Consider the following 27,258-nt stretch of genomic DNA (forward strand, 5'->3'; position numbering starts at 1 on the left):
TATATAAAATATTTAAACTTCAGACCTCTGGAAATAGATTTCTACAACTTCTCACAAATAAATGTTCAACATTTTGCATCCAGTAGCCAGCCCAATGCCTTAATGTGATGTAAATACAAATTCTAGAGTTCTAATTACCTTTATGAGAGATATCAAGTAGTGATGAAATCACTAGAACAATACATCTTGCTACATTTTTATGTCATTTAGATGCATGATAAAAATTAATAGTAATAATAAAATCTCACAATGAGTATGCAATTGTAGATTGCTTATCCTAATTGATTTTTCTATCCATAGATTTTCAACATTTTTAAAAAGCATTGGGTTTTTGTTCTTTTGATTTCAGCAGAATATTTCTTGCATTTTAAAGAAAAAAAGTGTATGTCACATATTGCAGGGTGCCATATGATAATGTTTGCTAATTTTTCAACAGAATCATTTAGATTTCAGATGACTAATTTGTTCAAAAATAATTTTAAAGAGAAAAATGCTAATCATTTACATAATAGAAAACACATTGAGAAGAGATCCAGTCTACACATCTGGTTATGCAGTTGGGATGCTGGTTCAGCCAGTGAGGACTGTGCGCACCGGCAGTGAGGGCTGGAGGTCTTGAGCGGGGCTGAGCCCCATCTGCACACAATTACAGTAGAGTGCTGGAGTTACTTCCAATCAAAGGAGCCAACTGACTTTAATGGAAAGCAGATGGACCATTTCTTAACATGCAAATTGCAGGGTCATGCTTCATCATAATTAAAGAGATTTTTAAATGAAGAAATTTGAACTGACATCGCCCTGATGCTCATTACATTTGATTAAGGCTGTTGGTCCTTGAATGCTACTCAAGATTAAAACCTTACAGAGAGGGGACTGGGTTGCTTGGATTGGCTTCTGGTGAGTTCAGGTTACTTAGGAGGCTATTTACTGTAGCTGTAGTTACTCCAAAAGATTATACATTGGAAAGCCAAAGAAAAAGGTAGATTTAGAAGTCTCGGAGAATGCGCTCTATGAGTTTGAAGAATTAGTCATCATTTTTTTTTACTATGCACCAAGGAATCAAGTAAATCATGGAATGTCCTCTGCGACTGCTCTCTCTTGCCTTATCCCCTTCGGTAGAACTATTTGTCTTGCATATGCAGGCCAGCCTTCAATGCAAGAATGATACTAAATGATCACCTTGTTGAGATTGTTTTTTCATCACTCTGAACAAATTTTTGTGACTTTTTTCTTGACACAAAACATACAGAGCTGCTTCTATTAAAATCAATTAACTTTGGAATTTCTATCCCATCAGGAATTGGTCTTTTTTTTTTTTCTTTTTAATGGGAAAGTCCTATGGTCAATGTAATAAAAACGTTCTATCTTGTAAACATTTTGGCATTGCTTTATTTTCTGGTATTTACCTTTTTAAAAAACAGAGTGAATGTTCATGTGAGTAATAAACCCATGCTGGAAAAGAGATGTGAGTTGCTTGAAACAATGTATGATAAAGATGGCAGTACAGAATATCTATGATAAATCTTCACCCTGCCCTACGTGACTTTCAAGCAGAGTAGGGATTACCATTGTTGCTATGGTTTGCATAAATGTTGCCCTAGTCTCTTATTTCCACAGATATATTCTTGAGCGAAGAATAAGAAAGTGGGTTTGGCTATTCATTCAGCAAACATTGACTGTTCATTGAACATTTGCTATTGCAGAATGTTCTCTTCTGGGACATTGTGAGGTGCGGGAATGAAGGAGACGTGGTTTTTGACCTCTGGGGGCTGTGGCTCAATGGGAAGACAGGCATCATTAAATGAGTTTGCTGCAGCAAGAGGCAGTTAAATGCATGTCTTGACAGTTACAGGCTCAACATTGAAGGGGGGCAAAATAATAAAGCCTTTATTTCCAATTGGGAGGTTTAGGGGAAGTGTCACAGAGGGATGGCATTTGGTCCGAGCCTGGAAGTATTCAAGGGTCTACAGTTAGAAAACAGAAGGCAAGACATTTCAGAGTGAAAAATAATAATAATAAAATAAACAGGCCATGGTATTATTAAGTACCTGGCAGTGTGTTTGTAGGAAAGCTGGGCTTAAAGATAATATCTGTGACAAAAACTAAAGATGTACCAGGAGATAGACTGACAAATAAATGGTAGCCAATCATGAAGAAGGGTGCCTTGAGGGGGATGCCAATAAGTTTCCCTTCATTCTAGAGAAAATGGGATGCAATTAAAGAGTTTGGGAAGCTGAAGGAGAGAACTTCGCTTCTACTTTAGAAAAATAACCACAAAGTACCAATAAGGGGACATTAGAAAAAGAGATTGAGATTCAGGGAAATAGGTTGAAAGGTCGGAACAAGGAAGGGAGTAAAGTCAGGTGGCCATCATGGAGACAGAATGATTTGATAATTCTTGAAAATGTACTAAGCAGTAAGACAACTAAATGTTGTTAGCTGCAAGAACAAATCAAAAAGGTTCTAAGATCCCTTAGACATCCTAAAGAATAAAGTTGTCATAAAGGTAGATATCGCAGGAGAAGGGACATATCTAGGACAGAGAAATTCAGCAGGCAGGTGGAAAAGATGGTCTGCAGCTTAGCCAGGGATTAGAGATAGACTGGAAAAACATTTGCTTAGCAGCAATATGCTAATCATCCAAGTCAAGGTACCCCCATTGCTATGGTTATGCACTGAGATGAAAAGTTTATGATACAAGCTTGAAATAAATGCATGTCTGGCAGAACAGGAGTCAAAGACTGACTTGGTGAAGTTCCACATCCACCAGGAAAGCTGAGCATCTTAGAATAAGAATGTCCAAGGGATTTGCATATCTATCAAAACCACCTCTTTTCTCTGTCTCTCTATGTGGCCTTTTCTAATATGAAATGTAGAAGGAAGCAGATAATTCAGAGAGAAACCTGAGATCAGATTGTAGCCCCAGGCAACTAATTTAGTCTTCCTTAGACACAATTATCTCCTATTCAACATGTAGATAATTAACCCTTTACCCACTTCACAAACTCACAGTAAGGATTAGGTGAGACAAATTTATTGTAAACTAGAGGTCACTCCTCAGCCATGACCCACCAGTAATAAAGGAGACTGCAATAGGTACGGTCAACATTTTCTCCAGAAAGTAGTTTTTTTTAGATTAATGACTTTTGACCATATATAAATATGCTTTAAAAAATTATTCAATTCCATCCATCCAAATCTTTGATGACTTTAAAATTTGCTTAAACGAGACTTACCATGAATTAAGATCAAAATGAAATAGGAGTTGAAATTCAAGCCTGTCAACATGCATCAAACCTTATTTGCATTTGGTGTTTGCACATTTTCCAGTTTCTTCTGTGTTTAAACTTACAAAATGGAAGAAGAAATAGAGCATTCTTAACTAGCTTTTGAAATGAGTTTTCAATGCTTTCAGCAAATTGTGGACAGAAAATGATATTAATGGTAATTGGTGTTCTTGGTGTTGATGGCATTCACCATCATGGAGCCATAGATTCTGTTTCCTTCAGTTAGTTTTGCATATTCTATTAGTATTACAAATTTCTTTACAAATTCCCTTTTTGAAATGCCTGCTATTTTGAACTGTGGTTCCTCAATATATCAGTTGCCAGACAACTTGCATGTACAGAAGGCGAGAAACAAATCAGAATGATTAACTACTTTAAAATGAAACACCTGTGAGAAACTTTTGAAGCAGCGCACTCACTCATGCCAAAACCAAACATAATAAATTCATTATTTTCCAATGTTAAGCCATTAAGTCTATAGGGGAGTGCTTGAGCAATCGATTGGGGAATCCAAAAGACTTGAACTTTGGAAATCACTCTTAGGAGATTTCACATGAAGAGATTTTGCTTTGCAGTGTTTTCCTTAAATGGAAAACTCCCTAAGAAAGAAGGAAGATCAAATCTGGAAACCGTGTTATAATGACCTTAGAACATGTCAATAGACACAGAGCATGATAAGAAATGGGAAAATGACTTGAAACTCTTTATAATGATCTCCTAGTGTGAATTCCATGTTAACCTCAAGTGAAACAACCTTGTAACATGATTTATTCACAAGAATGCACATGAAATGATTGCTCTAGAGATTACTAGGGAATAAGCCACTTGTTCAGAATCAGGAATCAATTTAGACTGTCTTATTAAAAAAAAAAAACAAAAAAAAAAAAACCAAGGCAAGTTAAAAGAAAAAGGAGCAAATAGCTGAACTGAGTGTCAGAAGACTTCAGATGTGAAACCCTGTATGGAGAGGCCACTTTTGTGAAAGGAAATCTCAGCTGTCATCAGTTCAGATTCATCTCTTCCATATTTGTTCTTCCTCAACTTTTACTTCAATTTGAGTCACACGCAGATTGTTTTAATTGGTACGGTCCTATTTCAGGTGTCCCCCTGAAGCCCAGAAAAGAGTTACGATTTACAGAACTGCAGTCTGGACAGCTGGAGGTTAAGTGGTCCTCGAAATTCAATATTTCTATTGAGCCTGTGATCTACGTGGTACAAAGAAGATGGAATTACGGAATCCATCCTAGCGAAGATGATGCCACTCATTGGCAGACAGTGGCCCAGGTAAGAACCTCATAGAAACTTTGATTTTCATCCTGGAGGTAGTGTCTGCTACATACATATGCACATACAATTAATTTGCTATGCCTCAAAATAGCTTGACTACAGAAATTACTTACTCAGATATGAAATGAACATCATAGGGGTCTTCTAAAGAGAGGATGAGGTTCATAGATACAAACAAATGTGCTGAGAAACTGGACCATTGGCTTAATTTGTTCAAATACACATGGAAGGGTGTTAATTTTTTATAACCTGATTATTCACATGTATTTTCTCCAAGAACTACATTTTCCTCGGCTAAACTCAAAGCCAACTAGAGTAGGGGAAATGCAACATTATGAGGACTAATTTGACATTTAACAATCTAAATGCCTTCTCTTCTGTTTCTCCTGCATTTACACCTTTATTCCACCCACAGACTTTAGGAGCATGGGATAAGATTTGTATCACAAAATTACTTAGTGGGACATAGCCAGCAGCCCATAAATCTTCACTAAGTGCTTTCTTCTTTGTCTTAGTCAACTTAAAAACTGATACAGCACCTGCATGGCAGCACTCCCAGAGAGTGCTTCCTCCTCTTCTGTCTTGTTGATGAGAAAAGCAAAATATTTTCTTTCTTTTTAAGAGCTGTTAAATCCACTACCAGCTGCAACCACCCCCCCAACACAAAAAAAGACCCTACATGGATATAAAAAGTAACAGATTCTGAATGTGAATGTGAAACTGTTTCATGCCTTTACACAACTAAAACGCCTTCTCCACATCTATGTCTATAGGAAAAAAATCTCACCTTATGTTGATTAGATCATTTTTTCCAAGGACTAGATTCCTATTTTTTTTTTCAGTAAATGTAAAATAAATGTCAATATTTAGGTGTTTGGAAGAAGAATATCTTCTGAATAGCAGTATCTCAAAGGGGTTAAGCACTAAAATAAAACAATGTAAAGACCCCAAAATAAATAAGAAGTTTGATGTAAAAATACAACATTAAATTAGAAAAAAAGAAAACAAAAAACTGGGCAAATAAATTTAGTAATTCTATTCTATACCTATATTTTATATATAAAAAAAATTTGCTTCAGTAAAACATAAAGCTACTCAGAATACAGCCTGAAATTCCATTTGATTTACACGGCATGCTTTCATAAATCATGGCACAGATTCGTTTGTAATTTTTCCAAATTACGTAAAGATTTATGAAAGTAACTGACAATAAGATCATCTCTTTCATCTCCAAAAGATTTTTGGAAAGTGAAAAGCTATTTTATTATTGTTGGTATTATTTTTTCCTGTTAATGCTACATGTAATACTTCCTTCTCTGCTAAACGCTGTGGATACCACGCTGACTTTAAGCTTTTTAAATTCACAGCTGAAACTAAATAACAAAGGTGAAAGTGTTTTCTCAAAGTCTGCCAAATCAGGTAGAAAGCCACATGTAAGAGTTCATATTCTTCCTTTGATCTCAGAAATGTTCAGCTTCTTTTAGATATTGATGTAAACATGACAGTCATTTTCACATTAAGTTATTTTAAGCTGAGGTTATTATAACCTCAGTTATTATAAACTGAAGTTTGGGAGTGTTCAAATCCAGTCCTGTTTCCTTAGTTTCATCCACAGATCCAAGTTGAGTTTGGCACCTGATATAGATGAGGGCATAGACCGTAGATGGTTATTTCTTGGAATTCAGGGCAAAGGTTTTCCGATCTACCAATAGAAACAAAACACAGAGCATTGTTGAAAGCAGATATGTAGTATGAAGACTGTCAAAGTTATTTGACATCTTAAAATTGTAGCACTAGAGACAGCAAAACCTTCTGGTCTTCCCCAGTGTCTATTTTTTTCCTTTTGGGCATTTTATTGAACAAATATATGCTAACACATCTCACCCTTTTAGATCAGGAGTGGTTCTTCGTAGATGTTATGTGATTTACTCCAGAGATTTTTAAACAGTGGCTTGGGTTATAATTTACTTCCAGAAATTGCTAGTGGGTTGCATGTGAGTTGTTATACCTATTTTACTGTTACATTTGGCATGTGAGTTAAAAAGAAATTTTCTTTCTATAATCTGAAGATGACTTCATCTTCTTGCTGTAATGTAACAATTACTACACATCAATATTCTCTATTGATTGAATATCTCAAATGCTGTAATTAGTCACCAGATTTTAAAATAGCCCAAACTCTTGTCATAATGTTTTGACTTCAAGAGATGTTTAATTCTTTGGGGTGAAATATCAGTGGTTCCTTGTTCCCTGACAGCTCTCTTCCTAACTGGGCATGAGAAGCCCCTCTTATCAGGAGGAAGATAGACTGAGTTGCATTGGCTGATGGGTTAGTGTATTTTTTAAAACAGATCCGACCAACATATTGGAATAAAAAATGACATGTTTCCTGTGCTCTGTGACATGTCCCCTCAGACCACAGATGAGCGAGTTCAACTGACTGACATAAGACCCAGCCGATGGTACCAGTTTCGAGTGGCTGCTGTGAATGTGCATGGAACTCGAGGCTTCACTGCCCCCAGCAAACACTTCCGTTCTTCCAAAGGTCAGCCCTCCTTTTCTTCCCAGACACAGAATACTATCCTTGCTCCCAGGCACACATGGAATGCAGATTCACTGTCTCTATGTTCATATTTATAGTTAGTCAACAGGTGGCTTTGCTGTTTTAGAGAACGGGACCAGATGTGTTTGAAGGTACCATGTACATTTATGGTTAAGGACAAAATTGGAATTTTACCTGCAGTATCTCATAGAAGATAACATAAGGGAGTTTTTTTAAACTTTGAAGTGGCAAGGGGTTTTCATTATCAACATCTGTTGAGTTTTTGCTTTAAGATATTGGGAGGCCGAGACGGGTGGATCACGAGGTCAGGAAATCGAGACCATCCTGGCTAACACCTGTCTCTTATACACATCTAGATGTGTATAAGAGACAGACCGAGCACCATTCAATTGATTTTCAAAGAGAAACACTGAATTTTAGCTATTCTAGACAAAATAGCCTTTCTTGAAATGATTGTTAAGTTGAAAGTGAATTTGACTCCTACCTTTGCTTCATAACATCTAGAATTTAAACCCCTCCCGAGTCATTTAATCATTGCTATAATTTTGTTCAGTTCTGACTGCATCGATATTTTAAAACCTCTGTGGAATCAGATGAACAGTATGCTACATTCGTGGTTGATCTGTGATGGTTGAAGGACATAATTTGACCAGCTATGAATAATATCTTCAGGTTTATTTTTCTAGTTGTGTCCATATGGCTGTGTACCTTCCAAATTAATTAGACATCTGCTTCACTAATTATAAGGATCTGGTTTCATAAATACAGATTAGTTACATTGTTCTCTTACTAATCACAAGTTATCTTCTTACACAGAAGCTAATTTAAATTTATTTTATTTTAAATAAATTTATTTATTGTGACATTAATGAATAATGTAACCCTTTACATTTAAAAGCCTCTTTAAAAAAAAAAAAAAAAGTATTTTTTTTTTCTCCCCAGGGAGGCAAATTCATGAACTAAACAAACTTTAAAGTGAAATTGTAAATAAAGACATCAAACCTTGTCTTAAGACTCTGTCTCCAACTGATTTGAAAATTTAGAGAGGCAAGTGAAATAAATAATTAATTGTGGGTTAGGAGGTGTAGTGATCAATAAAAAGCCTCAGAATGCTTCACCTTGAGTTTCATGGTTCAAATGTGATCCAGACATGTTCTGGTCAAAATGTGTTACCATCTGTTCAGTTGCCTGCAGGATTTGGGCTGGTGCTCTGTGAATAAGACTGCAAAATCAGACATTAGACAGAAGTGGTTCTCAGCCTCTAGAGACAGATGCTGAATTAATTTCCTGTAAGAGTTGCAGTGGCACCTCCTGCCTAGTGGAGGTGAGCAAGGTAGTTTTGCTCCCATGATTGTTACAGAGCCTTGCTATCACAAGATCCTCAGGATCTGGAGAGAGATCCTTTGACAGCCCCAGGGTCATGAGGGTGCTAACTGAAAGTAGGAAGGCCAAGCTGTCCTGACACTTCCTAGTATATCGGAGCAACTTAATAATCTAGAATGGAAGCTGCATCTCCCAAATTTAAGTGGACTTTTATTGAATGAAAATGCAACTATTGCAGTTTTCATTAAAATGTTGTTCTGTCACTGTTACAAATACACCCAAAATTCACACTTCCATATGTCTTATTGTGAGGAGCATCCCAAACTTTAGTTCTTGCAATTTTACAAACCAAAAATGTCTGTACAGAATTTGTGGAAGATTTCATTATATTTTCAGTGAAGATGAGTCCCAGAATGACGGGAGTTTAACATATCAGCCAAAAGGCGGTAGACATTCCTTCTATGACATCTCTAAAGCAGACTTAATCACTAACAAGGTGGGACATCTTTCCACACTTTTCTCATTCTCACCAAATGTTGAAAAGAGAGTCACTGGGAAAAATGTTTTAAAGAACTTCATTGAAACATGATTTCTATGCCATAGAAATCACTTATTTTAAGTGTACAGTTAAATAATTTTTAGTATTTACTGAGTTGTACAACCATCACCATCATCTAGTTTTAGAATGAGCCCATCACCCCAGTAAAATCCTTCATGACTTACCGGGAAAATGTAAAGATAGAAATAAAGTTAATTCTGTGTCTTTTGCCTCTTTTATTACCCATTTATCTGAACTGCAGTCCTATAGAGTGGGAGTATCCTGCAGCTTGGTACTTAATCTATTCCTTAGAAAAGCCTATTTGGGGGAAAAAAAAAAAAAAAGGCCAAAAGTATAGCAGTCACAGTGATCGATAAATGATTACTCTCTTTCTGGAAATACAAGCATCCCCAAGGAAATTAAGGACTTTCCCCTTAAGCACTGTTTCTCTCAATAACCTCCATTTGAGTAATCGGCAATGCTGCTCTTGCAGCAGTTTGTGGCAAAAGAGACCTGCAGTCATTCTCGATTCTAAACATTTTCTGCAAGCTACTGCAAATCCTCAGATCTGCCTTGATTCACCTTTCCCTGTGTTTCCCCTAATCAGCTCAGTTCTGTCTTTAACTGGGAATTGTATTAGCTTCCCAATCACATCCCCACTTCTGCCTCCTGGCTTCTGCCTTAAGGCTTCTGGATTCCTGTTTACGGATCCTGGCCCCTCATTCCTGCTTTCGGATCCCCACTTCCGGATCCTCACTTCCGGATCCTGGGTTTCACACCCTGGCCTGTCATCCCTGCTTCCCGATTTCTACTTCTGGATCCCCTCCTTTTTAGTGTTCTCTCAACACAGCAACCTGAGTGATCCTACTAAAATCTGAGCCACTTCCCGTCAGTTTTTTGCTCAACGTGTCCAAGCAGCTTCCCCCACCTGACTCAGAGTAGAAGCCATGTTCTTTACAATGGATTTTAAGAGCCAGTTGACCCCCCTTTCTCCTTCCTCTTAGACTTCGTCGCTACCCTCCCTGTTTTCCTGCTCAACCCGCTAGGCTCTTCTGTGTTCTCTGAATACTATATTCTTTCCCTTGCTTCAGGATATTGGCATTTACCTGGTCCTGGACTGGGGAAATGTTCTTCCTTCAGATTGTTGAAAAGCTGGCTGGCTCACCTCCTTTATACAAGTATCTCTTTTCCAGCAAAACCGTCTTTAGCCATGCTACTCATATGTATAAACAAACAAGCAAACAGATCCATGTCGTCCATGTTGTATTTTTGTTTTTATTTTCTGTTAAGACTGTCTATCCTGCCTTAGTATTTTGCTTATTCATCTTGTCCACGGTTTCTCCTTGCATCCAATCAGGATGAATGTGTGTGTCTCTTTCTGTGTTTCATAAGAGCAGGTATGTTTTCTTTTTTACTTATTATTTCCACTGCCTAGAACAGTACCTGACACATAGTAGCTGCTCAGCAAATCCTTGTTCAATATATGAAGAAATGAAACATGAGTAATAAAAAGAGAAGGTAAGACAGAAAATGTTGTTTCTACCTTTAAATTTTCTCAGTAAGGGATGAAGGATCAATCTTTTTGGGTTGACGGACTCATTTTAGAACCCAGTGATGGTGACGGTTACACAACACAGTAAATACAAGAATGTCAGTGAGCACTTAAGATGAGAGAATTTTATGGTATGGAAATTATATATTTCAAAAAAGTTGTTACAGACATTTTTTCCCAGTGAGGGTCTTTTCTACTTTTGATGAGCTTGAGGAAGGTAGGGAAAGATGTGGCAGCATCTTGTTAATGTACTGTTTAAGTCTCCTTTATACATATCCTGGAGGGTTTGTCTTCCACCGTTTTACTGATTTGTTAAACTCCCATAATTCTGTGGTGCATCTTTACTGAAAATATAATGGAATCCACTATGAATTCAGTGCTTACATTTTTGGTTTGTAAGACTGTAAGAACTAACATTTGGGATGCATCTCAAATTGAGACATATGGAAATGTAAATTTTGGGTGTCGTATTGGTCTGTTTTCATGCTGCTGATAAAGACATACCCAAAACTGGGAACAAACAAAAAGGCTTAATTGAACTTAGAGTTCCACATGGCTGGGGAGGCCTCAGAATCGCGGTGCGAGGCGAAAGGCTCTTCTTACATGGTAGCAGCAAGAGAAAATAAGGAAGAAGCAAAAACAGAAACCCCTGATAAACCCATCAGATCTCATGAGACTTACTCACTATCACAAGAATAGCACGAGAAAGACCCGTCCCCGTGATTCAATTACTTCCCCCTGGGTCCCTCCCACAACTTGTGGGAATTCTAGGAGATACAATTCAAGTTTAGATTTCGGTGGGGACACAGCCAAACCCTATCAGGTGTATTTGTCAAAGTGAGAGATAGAACAACATTTTAATAATAACTGCAATGACCGCGGTGTTTCAAAAAATGGTGCATTTTCATTGAGTAAATGCCGATTTATCCCTGTTTGCTCCAGAATTGAAAGTGTGCCAGTCTTCCGGTGGTTTAAAATTACTTATAAAAAACAGTCACCACTTCCAAGGTAGTAGTCTGTGCAAGAAGTAAGCAATTATCTATTGTATTTGGTTTGGGTAGAGAGACAGTGTTGATAACTTAAGGCTGGGTCAAGGAAAACAGGAAGAGTTTTTATTTATTTTTTTTCATCTACCATGAATATCTCAGCAAATAAAAGTAAAATTAAACAGCAAAAATAGATAAAATGAGTTCCAGTTAGTTTAGGCTCACTGCATAGGATTCATGGACTATAAAGCTGATTTTCATGGAAAAGCCAAATTTCTTGTCCTTATCTTCTTTATATACAAAATTAGTCCATGTTTGGCAAAATGGATTGGCTACTATTTAATTTATTCTTAAGTCATTTATTTTCCCATAACTTAGACCTAACTCAACATATCTATTTTTATGGAAAACTCTAAGTTATTCATAGATCAGTAAATTAGTTTCATGCTTTTTGTTTTCCTGGTGAATACCAGTTCTGAATGTTTTTATTGCTAACTCTTACCTCTTCCAGAAAAAAATGCATAAATATAGGATGGGCAAAATCATTAATTTTTGTTAGCGTTTGGGATAATTTTTATATTTGCCTACTTAAATTGTCTATACTGTATTTCCTCCTGGTACTTGAGATGGGAAATTGGCTTTGAAATTAAAAATGAATAACAGTTTAATCGATGAATGCCTAGTGCTCATTTCTACTTTGTGTCGCTTTATTTAGAATATGGGACTGCATCTTTGCACATAGTAAGTTACCTTCACAGGTCACTCCCAGGGGTCTGCCTAAACTTTTCTATCCCATTCCATTTGGAACAAACAACATGAAACCTCTGGGTACAAGATGTTGATATGTCTTCATATTCCTACGTAAGTTGATATTTGCTGCTTTGAAACACAAATTTCAACAAATAGAGATTGCCCATCAAAGATCAGACACCTTCAGAACCTGATCCAAGTGAAGGCTTTGAGTGTGAGCAGTTTACTTAGGAAGTGATCCAGGAATGTGGTAGGTAAGAAGGGAAGTAGGACAGGGTGTGGAAAGAATACAATAAAGGGCGAATTATTTATCATAGGCAACCTAAGCTTCCTCTCCACTGGGCACTCAGGGAGCTAGCGTGAAGCACACACACCTCAGAACTCCTCGCTGGAGGGGGGTTAAGGGTGTTAAGTCAGTCTTTGTCTGCAGCTGTTCCTAGCGTATCTGGTCTGCATGCTGGCAGAGCTTGCTCTGAGCCCAGACACAACCTTAGGTGAGGAGGTGTGGGAGGGCATTCAGAAGTTGAGCTGATGTGCCCTGAAACAGCATAGCACAAGAAAGTCAGGGCGGGACCCTGAAAACATCTGTTGTTTACCTCTTGTTTAACTCGACATCAGCGTGATTCCTGTTAGAGTGGATCTAATACATTTTGAATTATGGTTTAAAATAAATATATTAATAGTTTCATGAATAAAATGTGGTGAAATCATAAAAGGAATTCCCACATTACTAAATATTCCTAAGCTCCTTCCTCTATGGTACAAAGTTAATAATCAGACACAGGCATCCCTATCTAGTTTTTTATTTTCACCTCTCTTATTTCCCAAAATCTGAGAAGCTTTACGTTATTGTCCACTTCTTGGAATGAGAAGACCACTAATGTCTAACCAACAGAGAGCCCAGATTTTGGGAATGGCCAATTTGGAGTCAGGGTTACAAATATAAAAATACCTTTGGGTTCCATGTTGCAGTTGCTTATCTTTTTCAGTAAATTGGTGTTTAACTTTTCCTTGATATTGCTGATATGTATCAAATGAGTAAAAATAGTTATTTTAAAATACAAAATTGCGAAATACAAAAATGCAAAATATTGCACGCTTAGCATTGGAAATATATATTGCTAAGTAGCTACTACCTATTACAAAATAGTATTTACCAGTTTGCTGAATTTGGGAAATGACGTGTTTGTTTCTGGCTACTGTGACTACATCTGTGTGTCAATATGGGTAGTAAAAGAAGGAAGAGTTCTGATTTTGTGGATAGTATAAGGCAAAATCCAAATTCATTTTTTCGATATGTTGCCAAAAGCGGGCAAGTATATGTTTGTTCATTTGAAATTAGTCAATATCAATTTGACACTACAAAATAACACACTTTTAAGGGATCTTATGAAGAAACATAAAAATCCAACTTAAATTATCCTTAACCTAGCATATTATCTTCTGGTTGTTACATTCATTTCCCTCCAAATTCCAAGTCCTTCATCCATCTTTTTCTCCTTATTTCCCCATGTGCATAGGGTAAATTACAAAGGAAAAGGAAGCAGACAGCATTGTTTTCACAGCATATAAGTATCACACTGGATGTTATTCCATGCATGCATTACAGAGTGTCAGTAAAACTACAGCAGACATCACTGATGGTAATAAAGTTCCCTGTTGCCCCGTGGGGACCCATGACTTTTTACTCTGTTCTACAGCTGCTCGGGATGTGCCATTTCCAATGGGCAAAAGGCTTGGCTGTACATATGTCTTGAAACTATTTAATAGTTGGAAATTTGCCTGCAGTGTAGCTTCAGCAGCTTTGCTAAGTTTTTTTTTTTTTTTTTTTTAAAGGGAGAAGGAACACTACCCCAACTGCCAAGTCTGGAAAGAAAAAAAAAAAGGTTGAAATATTATTAGAACCAAACTTCTATTTAGTTGAAAACTTTGTGACATAGTTATATTATTGCTTTTAAAATATAACTGCACTTGACCAAAGTTACATCAAGTATATACCACAAGTATACCTTACGAGGTATTCTTACGATGCATTTCTGTATGAAGTTTAATCTATAGACATTGTTGGTTGAAATGAAGTAAGTAAAATCAACATTCATTTTCTTGAAATAGGTATTGTTGTCCATGTGCACATGTGCATGTTTCTTTATGATGATCTATACTCGTTGCTCTCTTTGTAGCCTCATCGGTTCCTGTGTTTAAGAAATAGTGTTGTCTTAAACCTAGAGGAGCCTGCCTCAGGAAAAGTGATGGCATTTCTGCTGGGACAAGCAGAAGTGGTCTTTTCCCATGAGATTCATGTCAGTGCAATAATAGGCCTGCATTTCTCCAAGGGTGATACATGACTTTATTGTCACTTTACCCAACATAGGCTCAAAGTCTTTCCATTGTGTCAAACCTTCGTGCTTGTTACTTTGCCTGTTTGTGGCATGAAACACAAGAGGTTAAGTGACGAAACCTGAAATTTATCTTTCTGAAATCCAAATGTTCCATGTGATCATCAAGAAAAGGAACTATTTTTCCCCAAGGCTGAAATTGGGTATACATGCTAAATATTTAGCATATTTTATGTTGGTAATCACATGAATTGTATAGCGTAGAAAGAGCTAATACAGCCTTCCTACTTCAGCTATCTCTGAAAATGTGCTTGCTCTCTGCAGTGTGTTTCTGCAGATAATTGTGAAGATTATAAGGAGGGAGTTGGCATCAAACAGAAAGAGAAGTGAGCTGGGGGAAAATGCCCGATTTGAGAGTCAGAGGAAGGGTGAGGAGAGCACTGGTCTTGTGGTGTGACTCCCATCCTCTCACTTGAAGAGGCAGTAAATCAAACTCTGCTCTTGAAGTAGTGAATCAAACTGTGATCCTCAATTTCCCCACCTCTAAAATGAGAACAACAATGTTAACATTTAATAGACAAAATACAACTGTATGTTTGTAAAATTAGGGATAAACAGTGCTCATGTCGAGTTTCCTAAACCTAATGGTATCACACTTTTTGAAATTCTCCCAACCAGGGGAGAGCAGTCTGTGGCCTAGGGTCCATATTTGGCCTGTAACCTAGTTTTGCAAATAAAGTTTTATTGGAACATAGCCACACTCATTTGTTTACATATTGTCTGTGACTGCTTTTGAGCTATGAGGGCAGAGTTGAGTGATTGTAACGGAGACCATATGGTCCACAAAACCTAAAATCTTTACTATCTGGGCCTTTCCAGAAAAAGCCTATCAGTGCCTACACTAGACTATTGTAACAGACACTTTTCCCATTAAAAGGCTTTGAATTTTTACATTCTGTAGGGATATTGTCCCTCATTATGATGGTGGAATATATATGTAGAGTGTGGCACGTAGAGGTGTGTATTGTTAGACCTTCAACCCCATTTTTCTGCTCTCATTTTTGTTCTCACACTCCTTGTTCTGCCATCAATGATGTGAATGACCTTGGACATATATCTTTACCTCTCTGACCCCTAAAACCCTCATCAGTTAAAAAAACGTGAAATAAGTTGCAGAATTCCTGAGGGCTTTATAATAACATAGAGTATAGAGTTTCCCTCTCTGACTCTCTGTCTCTCATAAGCCACTGTCTATTTATGCATATGTATATCTATGTATGTGTATGTGTGTATATGTGTGTATATATATACACATATATATATACACACACACACATATATATAAATTTCACATGGAAATCTCCAACTACATTTCAAAATTCTAAAACAATTAAAACATCATGCATAATGAAATAAAACATTCTGTATAATTCAGCCAAATGAATACACCTTGTTTCATAATGTAGGGAACCAATTCTCAAGGCAGAGAATGGCTTAAATATAGAAACTTGTTAGGACTGACTAAAATGCTTCAGATTAGACAAACTGGATTGACCCTGTCTCACCTGAACCCCATAGTGAATAAGTGGATGAATGAATGGCTTGTTTACAGAGGAGAATCACGGCAATAAACAGGTGATCTCTGCCATTTTCTTTTGGTTTTGTTTTCTTTTTGTTCTTATTTTTTTAAGAGCCAGAATCTCACTCTCTCATCCAGGCTGGAATGCACTGGTGCAGTCATACCTCACTGTAGCCTTGAACTCTCAGACTAAAGCAATTCTCCTGCCTCAGCCTCCTAAGTAGCTAGGACAACAGGCATACAACATCATGCCCCAGTTAATTTTATGGTTTTTTTTTTTTTTTTTTTTTTCTGTAGAGACAGGGTCTTTCTCTATTGCCTAGGCTGGTCTTGAGTTCCTGGCCTCAAGCAATCCTCCTGCCTCAGCTTCCCAAAGCACTGAGATTACAGGCGTGAGTCATGATGCCTGACCTGGTTTTACAATTTTATGGTGATTATTTTGGGGGAGAAAGAGATGGGAGTACCTCGTCTTGGTAATGGAAGTACACCATTTTGGTATTGTAAACTCAAAATGGGCCTTCCTTTTGAGAAAATGTAAAGAAAATATTATTAATTCATATCTTTTAAAGCATTATTTTCTCAAATGTTGTTTTCATAAATTGTGTTGTTTCATGTTTCATAAAATAGATGATGTTATTCTAGATTATTATGATAACATCTAAGAAAACTTTTCCAGGGCAGGAAATGATGTAATAAATAACATAAATTAAAGAAGATGATCAAATTCAGTGACCGTTTTAAATGTTAAGGGTTTCTTTAGAAGAGGAGATAATTTTGAGCTTTTCCTTATGAGCCTAGAATATCTGCAAAATTCATGTGACTACTTATTTTCAGCATGTAGACATTCAGGTGCATTGCTGAGAACACGAACGGCTGTTATTATCTTCTCACATTTTCATTCTTCTCTTGCCTTGAAGTGATGATTCAGTTGTAAGCTAGGTTCCCTCCCAGGAAGGCTGGTAACTCCCTTTTGTAGGTTAAGGATTGATTCCTACACCAGAGGAAGAGGGGTTGCTTTAATTATTTTATTTCAAACTGGGAAGAACGTTCCTTTGATTTTGCAATTCACTTTCGGATCTTGTGATTTAGCAATTCTGATTGACAGGGTTTGAACCTGCAACTGAAATATCACCTTACAAATCAAAGCTAACGTTTAGGAGAAGCCTGTCCTTCCTTCATTACTGAGTACATACTGTGAGCTAAATGCTCTTCTGGACTCTGGAGATACAGATGTGAAAAAACAGACAAACATTCCTCCTCTCAGGGGAGTTTTCACTATTGTGAGTAGAAGCAGACAGCAAATAAGGTACCTAATAAGTCAGTTTGTGTATTAGTCAGGGTTCTCTAGAGGGACAGAAATAATAGGATAGATGTATATATAAAGGGGAGTTTATATATACTAAGGAGTATTGACTCACACAATCACAAGATGAGGTCTCACAATAGGCCATCTGCAAGCTAAGGAGCAACGAAGCCAGTCCAAGTCCCAAAACCTCAAAAGTAGGGAAGCCGACAGTGCAGTCTTCAGTCTGTGTTCAAAGGTCCAAGTCCCAAAGCTGAAGAACTTGGAGTCTGATGTTCGAGGGCAGGAAGCGTCCGGCACGGGAGGAAGATGTAGGCCAGAAGACTAAACCAGTCTAAATTTTCCACGTTCTTCTCCCTGCTTTTATTCTGGCTGCACTGGCAGCTGATTAGAAGGGTGCCCACCCAGATTGAGGGAGGGTCTGCCTTTTCCAGTCCAATGACTCAAATATTCATCCCCATGGCAGCATCCTCACAGACATACCCAGGAGCCACACTTTGCATCCTTCAATCCAATCCAGTTGACACTCAGTATTTACCATAACAGTTAGTAATAAGGGCTTGGAGAATAATGAAGCAAGGCATAATCATGGTGTTTTGTTTTGTTTTGTTTTGGTAAATGGAGCAAAGCATATGTAGCTATTTTTGTTAAATAGGGTCACCTTTAGTAGACCTGCAGCAGGAAAGGAGCCAGCTGTGGAGACATCAAGGAAAGCGTTTAGGCAAAGGCAGAGGAAAAGCCTTAGTAGCATCACAGTTTTCCTCTCCAGGAAATCGCATGGGAACCAGTGTGGCTGGGCTGAGGGGCGAAGGTGATAAAAGGAAAGGTGCTCTGGGAGGTAACTGAGGCACGAGTTGCAGGGCATTCAGGACTGTGCAGTACAGAATCATCAGACTGCTGTGTTCAGAAAAACCTCTAGGGAGGCAGTGGTGAGCCCTTGGCAATAATCAGGGAGAGGTGATGTTGGCTTGGCCCAGGACGTTTAAGTGGTGAAAGGCAGTTAAATTTCCATTACACTTTGAAGGTAGTGCTAACACAGTTTGCTCAAGGGATGTGAGTGGAAAATAAATGTATGACTTCCAGGGTTGGGGCCAGAGCAACTGGAAAGAGCAATTCCCATGTACTGTGATGGGAGTGTCAGTGGTAGGCTATGTGTGGTGGGATATGTGTTGGTGGTGGGCTATGCGTAGGGATCATGATTTTGCTTTGGGGCACATTAGTTTTGAATGCCTCTGAGACCTCCAAGTGGAGCTACTGGAATGTATTTTTTTGAGTATTGATATTTGAATGATTGCATCTGCATTCAGGGGCATAGTCTATGTTGAAGACATCAATTTGAAAGTTATCAGCACAAAGATTTTTTAAAAACTGTGATACTTGATGAGATCTCTAGAGAGTGAGTGTAGATGAGAAGAGAGAGGCCCCTGAATTCAGACGCAGAATACTCTCCTGTCTAGAGATCATGGGATGTTAAGGATCATGGAGCATGGGGCTGAAAAATAGCTTCTGTTGAAACTGAATGAAAATCCAGTAGAGGCTGGGCGTGATGGCTCACGCCTGTAATCCCAGCACCTTGGGAGGCCGAGGCGAGTGGATCACCTGAGGTCAGGAGTTCAAGACCAGCCTGGCAAACATGGTGAAACCCCATCTCTACAAAAATACAAAAATTAGCCAGGCATGATGGCAGGTGCCTTTAATGCCAGCTACTCGGGATGCCGAGGTGGGAGAATCTCTTAAATCAGGCAGGCGGGCAGAGGTTGCAGCGAGCCGAGATCACACCATTGCACTCCAGCCTGGGTGACTGGGTGACAGAGCGAGACTGTCTCAAAAAAAAATCCAGTAGAGTAATGTCCTGAACACCAAATGAAGGTTGCATTTCTAAGAGAAGGAAGTGATCAGCGGTGTTGTGAATATTGATGAGTGGGGGAGTCCTCAGATGGCTCTGCCAAATCTCCTTACTGGGGTGCTTCCCATTGCGATAACAAGAGGAAGAAAACATTTCCTCCTTACATATGTGATGTTCAGACCTCATAGGAGCCACCTGATGCAGTACTTGTCTACTTTTGACCTGCAGGTCATCTACCTCATATTACTTGTGTGTTTCATGTAAGATATACATAATCCTGGGTCCCACCTGCACTCAGGGAATCAGCATATCCCAGTATAAGTCTTGGACATTCCAGAGATTCCTGATGTTGATTGAGAATGGCTTGACTCAGAAATACCATTTGATCCAGCAATCTCATTACTGGGTATATACCCAAAGGAATATAAATCATTCTGTTATAAAGATGCATGCACACTTGTGTACACTGTAGCACTATTCACAATAGCAAAGACATGGAACCAACCCAAATGCCCATCAACAGTAGGCTGGATAAAGAAAATGTGGAACATATCCACCATGGAATACTATGCAGCCATGAAAAGGAACAAGATCATGTCCTTTGCAAGGACATGGATGGAGCTAGAAGCCATTATCCTCAGTGAACTAATGCAGGAACAGAAAATGAAAGACTGCATGCTCTCAATTATAAGTGGGAGCTGAAGGATGAGAACACATGGACACATGGAGGGGAGCAACAGATACCAGGGCCTGCTTGGGGGAGGTGGGGAGGTAGAACATCAGGAAGAACACCTAAATGGTTGCTGGGCTTAATACCTAGGTGATGGGTTGGTTTGTGCAGCAAACCACCATGGCACACATTTACCTCTGTAACAAGGCTGCACATGTACCCTGGAACTGAAAATAAAAGTTAGTTTAAAAAAAAGAGAGAATGACTTGACTAGCAGTATCACATAATACGCTTTCGATTAGCCTCTTACCTAAAAAATACTATGAAGCTTTCTTATTTTACAAAATAAAGGAACTAACCTAACTAAATGTCCAGACATGATATATCATAGAGGAAAGCAATACGTTTCAAAAAATACCTTATGTTTCCATCATTCCAAAACCACGAATGACTGAGAGTAAAAACATGGATTTTTTTTCTCCGGTCTTCTTCATTTATATCAAGTTAGATATGACTTTTTTGAGCCTCCAACACAGATGGTACTATAATTAGAATTATTTACAGCATCTTCCCATGATGGCATCTTGAAATGAAACCCTCTGTAAATCACCGGTGGTGAGCAGCATCTCCACTTGCTCAATTTGTAACAGAAAATGAAGTAAAGACCCTCCAGCTTTGCTATATTTAGTCTTCTTCATATATATAGTTTCAATGGAGATTTGTGAGGTGGTAATTCCAGCACCTCATCTTTCTCTTGACAGCTGAGAAGCTTTTCGTTAATAAGACAAACCAGAAATGGTACAATCACAAAAATGAATGCTATCCGTAAGTCATCCAGTGTGCAATGTGGATAAAAAATAGTGCAGGTTTTAATTTTTTTTCTTTTCTGATTTCGCTTTATTGCTCTTAGCTGATGCAAGAATCGCCAGCTACAGGGCATGAAGATGAAAACAATTACTTGTGTGAGCTGAATTTCTTTTCAGAGTGTTAAAAGGTGATTCTTTGTTGCTTACCTATTTAATGTCAATTCACCCCGGTTGAATTATACTATATTTTACCAAAATGTGTCAATTTCAGCACAGTAAAAATTTGGCTGGGTTGCCCTGGTATGGAAATGCCTAAAACGATCCTTCTGTATTACAAATTTGGACCAAACGAATTTATATTACTGTTTAATAGACTGTCCTTTAATATGAGGCTTAACAAGGAGATCTTACTTAATTGCTTGTTGTCAGCTTTGCTTTTCTTTTACCTTTTTTTTTTTTTTTTTTTTTTTGGAGACAGTGTCTCATTCTCTTGCCCAGGCTGGAATGCAGTGGTGCTAATCACGGCTCACTACAGCCTTGACCTCCCAGGTTCAAGCAATCCTCCCGCCTCAGCTTCCTGAGCAGCTGGGACCACAGGCATGCACCATCCTGCCCAGCTAATTTTTTATATTTTGTAGAGACAGGGTTTCACTTTGTTGCCCAGGCTGTCCTCAAACTCCTGAGCTCAAGAGCTATGCCAGCCTCAGCCTTGCAAAGTGTTGGGATTATAGACATGAGCCACCATGCCCCTTCACCCCCGTTTTCAGCTTTCCTACCTATAGAAAGCAACGCTTCACGTGTTGACCCTGTAGTCATTACATGTCCAAAGATGTTAGTTTTGTGGATTCATATGATGTGTCTTTGTACTGGAATTTCAGATCCATCTGCCCCACCAGCGCCGGCTAACCTCCGATTGGCCAACTCCACCGTCAACAGTGATGGGAGTGTGACCATCACTATAGTTTGGGATCTCCCTGAGGAGCCAGACATCCCTGTGCATCACTACAAGGTCTTTTGGAGCTGGACGGTCAGCAGTAAGTCTCTTGTCCCAACGAAGAAGAAGCGGAGAAAGACTACGGATGGGGTGAGTGGGAACTGGAGGAAGGATTGTTCTTCCCACAGAGTGAATTTCAACTCAAGGCAACTGGCCTGAAAAGAGGCCTCTGCTGAACTGAGAGAAGCCGTTGATGCAGGAAAGCTTCCCTCCCATTCACGTCTACCAAGGAAGTTCACAGAATGCAGGGTCATGCCAGCTGTGCTGCCTTTGATATTTTAGGCAGAAGCATTGGCATTTAGACCGTTGACCTCCTCCTATCTAAATGTCAGTCACAGCTCTGGAAATCAAAGGAACAGTTTAAATGATCTCCATCTTACCTGTCTGGCCATAGAAAATGATATTATGCAAAATGTGCTTTACTTTTAGGTGTTTTTTTTTTTTTTTTTGAGAGAGAGAGAGATCCTTGTAAATGAAAGAGTGGATATTCATGGCTTTTCTGTTGTGAGGTGTTTCCGTCTATAATCTAATCACTGAGCAGTAACAGCTTAGGAAGGGCACATGTCACAATATGGTCTTCTCATTGATTAAAAGGATCTGGAGTGGTTTATTCGTCAGATGCCAAGAAATAAAATCTTCATTGAACCATTTTCTGCAGTGAGATTCTTACGATGTCAATCATCTTGTATTATTTGAAATGCTTACTGCATAAAAATAGTTACTTGGATTCCTTTTAGTATACATTCCTTTATCTTGTCATAAAATTTACATAAAGACCTTTTCCTGTCACTTATAAAGTTGAATTTCGTAGATAAATGTTTAGAAATGAAAAGATAGCAAGGCTAAAGATTTCAATATCTGTGCCCTTCAGAATTATAAAACATGCCTCAAAAGTCTGTATCATTGATATTTAGCCATTATACTATTTTCACTTTATTTTTATGAAATTTTATGACAGTTCCATTTTTCATATTGAAGGATTTTGCTAGAAATGACAGTGGTAGTGCACACTTACCTCATGAGCTGAAAGAGCTGAAATTGGGGAGTCGCTTAGGAATCTAGAGGAAAAAGTGACATGATGACATGCTGACAGGCCCCGCCCTCCAGCCCCCACCCAGTACATTATGACAGAAAATTATGAAGCACCTTGAAGCATTTTGTCAAGTGGATTTTTCTTTTGCATAGCTTTTGGTGGAAATTTGCTCCTAGAAAATTTAGAACAGATATCAAAGAATTACAATTAGTGCCAGTTCATAATTTTTCCAGGTATGTGGCAACATAAACCTCTGTTACTTTATTACAAACAGCTCCCTTTCCTCTGAGAGGTGGTGTCTCAGAGTGCAGAGGGCTCAGAATGATTTATTTCCATGTTATCTGAGACCACTAATTGGTTTAGAAACAGTATTTTCGAAATACATTTGGCCTTTCTATGAAGTTTATTTTTAGTTTTTATTTTATTATATTTTTTGAGACAGGGTCTCACTCTGTTGCCCAGGCTGGAGTGCAGTGGTGCGATCACAGCTCACTGCAGCCACAACCTCCTGGGCTCAATCTTCCCGCCTCAGCCTCCTGAGGAACTACGGTGCACAGCACCATGCCCAGTTAATTTTTTTTTTTTTTTTTTTCTGTAGAGACAGTCTTGCTATGTTGCCTGGGTAGTCTCAAACTCCTGGGCTCAAGCGATCCTCCCACCTCAGGCTCCCAAAGTGCTGGGATTGCAGTCAGGAGCCATGGCACCTGGCCTGAAGTTTATTTTGATCCGTAGTAAAACTGAATTTTCAGATTCCAAAGATATAGAAAAGTTGGTAAAAGAAATCAGAAGTTGGTATGCTTCATAATGACACACGAGATTTTGCAATGAAGATGAGAGACATGGAAGGTTTGTAATGCATTTTGGGTATATTCTCTTAATTTCTAGTTTCAAAATTCTGTGACCCTGGAGAAACTCCAGCCAGACTGTGACTATGTTGTGGAATTACAAGCCATAACGTACTGGGGACAGACACGGCTGAAGAGTGCGAAGGTGTCCCTTCACTTCACATCCACACATGCAACCAACAGTAAGTGACTGTGTCATGTTTTTCAAGATGACTGTGACCTGACGGGCACCATATCACATCAAGGCACAATGGAGGGAGAGTGAGTCTTTGATTTGGAATAATTACATGGCAAGTCTTCTTACCCACATGCGTGTGACTATAGTATTTAAACTATGACATACAAAACAGTTTGACTTTTGAATTCTTTCTTATGGTTTTTATCTATTGTAGGTGCAATTTTGGTGTTGTAATGGAAATTTAAGAAAACTTACCTTGTCTCATTTTAACAGATTGACTGTTTTTATGTTTACATGACGTGTACATGTGCGTATTACATACTTGTTTTTAAGGCGAATACATACAGTTAAACTGTTACAAATTGATGTCATTTCTGCTTCCACTGTTTCTGTAGTTTTTTGTTGTTGTTGTTTTTGTTTTTTTGTTTTGTTTTGTTTTTTTGAGACAGAGTCTAGCTCTGTCACCCAGGCTAGAGTGCAATGGCATGATCTCAGCTCACTGCAACCTTCGCCTCCCGGATTCAAATGGTTCTCCTGCCTCAGTCTCCTGAGTAGCTGGGATCACAGGTGCGCACCACCACGCCCGGCTAATTTTTGTATTTTTGATAGAGACAGGGTTTCACCATGTTGGCCAGGCTGGCCTTGAATTCCTGACCTCAGGTGGTCCACCCACCTCAGCTTCCCAAAGTGCTGGGATTACAGTGTTTCTCTAGTTCTGTATACAATACACTTATTTTTGTGCAATTATTTTACGTATTTATCTCCCAAATCAAAGTTGGGCACTTTGAAGGCAGAGACCAAAATATATCATAGTACTGAGAATAATGTGTGTGTATGTACGCGAGTGGATGGGGAACACAAAAAGTGATGTGGCATGCCTGTTTTTCTTAGTACTACACAGTGGTCATAATTACTGCTCGAAAGGTTACCTAATACTCCATTGAGTGAAGTTACTAAATCTTTCTCATATTGCTTTTCCTTGTATCTTTTTTTCTTACCTAGTATGTTAGTATGTTTGCTGGGAACTGAGCAAAACAAGCGAAGACTCTTATATGACACTCATATCAGTCAGAGAATAAGTTACTTGATGTTTCTGGCTTTGTTCAAACATCGATACCGGTTAGAACTTCCATGTAGAGGCTCCTAGCAAGGTTTCAGGAAATTGGGACAGATTAAATGAGAGTAGGAGGGAGGAGGCCTTTGTCTCAGGGGCTCCTTCGATGTTGATTTTTTTTAGGCTAGCAGGACCCCGTCATCATAGCTGCCTTTGATCAGGGCGGTGGGCCTCGTTCAGAAGGAGAAGAATGTGTTAAACATTTGTCTGAATTTAGGAAAGGCAATGCTGCTCTTGCAGAGTGAGGCACAGGGGTTGCTCATAATTACCTTCCACCCCTGGGAAAACGTAGGATCCAAATGGGCAGGTTTGTTTGAAATAATGCTTCAAAAAATGGTCCAGAAACAGAGATTTCTGTCTGTTTGAGAAATAGTCTCTTTGGAGATTAAATGGACTTGAAATGGTCGATTTGTATGTGAGTCTCGGTACAATATAAATTTTATCTAAAAGTTCTCATGGAAATATATTTAGTAACCTCATTCATTTTTAATCCATTCATCCATCTACTCATCACATTGAAATTGTGTGCCTATGAATTATGACATCCCTGTGTCTAACGCCAGGAATACTATATTATACATATACACACACTATATGCTGTAATACACTATATACACTATATATATGCACTGTATAGCAATACGTTCCATACTTTTCTATAAATATAGTGTGCACATAGGTATACATGTACACATATGCATACATATACACATGTGTCTACAAATACACACAAACATGCACATAACTATACACACACATACATTATTCCCAGCACGATGATGTATTTTGGTTTCTGCCTTAAAAGTGCCTAATTTTGAATTTGAGAGATAAATATGTAAAATAATAACAAAGATCTGTGTGTAGCATACAGACAGAACTACAGGAAACAGTGGAAGCAGAAATGACCGACATGGAGGTGGGAATGAGAATCACATCATACCTCATGAAGTCCTGAAGAGTGAGCGGTCTGCAGGCTCACAAGGAATGGACATCATTCCACACAAATGCAGCAGTGTGGATGAGCGTAGAGAGTTAGAGAAGCATATTGCATGGGCAAAGAACTCAGCGTGAGGAAAGAATGAAGGTGGATGGGCCACTGCTCTCTCCCCTGGAGGTCTCATGAGTTGCAGGGATTTAACCACCATCTGTGTGCTAATGACTCCCTGCCCTTCCACCCTGACCACTCTTTGAACTCCAGAGTCCTACATTCAGCCACCCACTTAGCACCTCCACTTGGATGGCTTGCAGATATTTCAAATAAAATGTTCAAACACGAGGTCTGGATTTTCGCCCATACCTTTTCCTCTCTTGGGCTTGCCTATCTCAATAAATGGCACCAAGATTCAGCCTTTTGCTCAAGCCAAACATGCAGAAGTCATTTTCTTTAAAGAGCAGTCAGTTTTCTTTAGAAAATATCAGTGTACTTACAGATCTCTCTCTTTTTGGAGTCCACTCTCAAGACAGCTACCTAGTTATCTTCAATTCTCACTTTTCCCAAAACTGCATCCTTCACTATATTCTTCTATATTCCTTACCAACCCCCTTCTCAGGCCGAAATCCTTTAAACTTCAGCTCATGCAAGAGCTGTCTTTCTCTACTGGTGGTGGAGATTTCATCTGTTGTATAAAATAAGCATGTCTTTTAGTCTCCTGGTTCTTCCAATAAACAACATTCTTTCCCCATTAGAAACTGGTATGGGATTGCAAATTCCCATAATTTAATATCTGTTAATTTCCAGAACCAAAAGCAAGGAAAAAAAAAGTCCAACCTCAGCTTGTCCTTGTTGAAGTTACATTATCTAGAGCCTTGTCATGGTCCAGCCCACAGACAAAACTTTTATGAAACCCTGGATCTCTGTAGCATATCCACAGCTTTTTCACCCTTCCTGGGGCATCCCCACAGAATCCTGTAACTCAGGGAGATATTCTTTAATTAGATCCTTCTGCTACCCTCTGAAGTATGATTATAAACCTTTTTCTGTCCTTTAAGTCACATTGCACATGGAGTGCACAGTCCAGTCTAAATCCCTTCTTCTCAGTAAGCCATGCAGTTCCCCATAAATATAAACATATCTATTCTCATGTCCAGGTTTATCTTCTCATGTCTTCTGTATTCCAAGGTGGAGTCAGCCTTCCTTCTGTATGTGGTGGACTTCACCATGTGGTTTCTAGACCCATTCCTTCCCAACTCAGATACCTGCACTGACTGAAGTCAAATCTCATCTACGTCAGAGACCATGGATTATCTATATATCTGGTCACGGTATCC

The 27,258-nt window shown here is 38.6% G+C and overlaps 1 protein-coding gene across 1 annotated transcript in view; it reads left to right on the top strand.

Annotated features, from left to right (window-relative positions):
• Positions 1–27,258, top strand: part of LOC105537987 (anosmin-1) — a 116,925-nt gene that overhangs the window by 53,672 nt on the left and 35,995 nt on the right. The window contains exons 4-7 of the mRNA XM_011977701.1: positions 4,387–4,571; positions 6,990–7,119; positions 21,705–21,910; positions 23,739–23,880. Coding sequence (XP_011833091.1) covers positions 4,387–4,571; positions 6,990–7,119; positions 21,705–21,910; positions 23,739–23,880 — 663 coding nt within the window. The remainder of the gene's footprint in view (positions 1–4,386; positions 4,572–6,989; positions 7,120–21,704; positions 21,911–23,738; positions 23,881–27,258) is intronic.

The sequence above is a fragment of the Mandrillus leucophaeus genome, unplaced genomic scaffold (assembly GCF_000951045.1).
Source record: "Mandrillus leucophaeus isolate KB7577 unplaced genomic scaffold, Mleu.le_1.0 Scaffold1827, whole genome shotgun sequence".
Taxonomy (NCBI): domain Eukaryota; kingdom Metazoa; phylum Chordata; class Mammalia; order Primates; family Cercopithecidae; genus Mandrillus; species Mandrillus leucophaeus.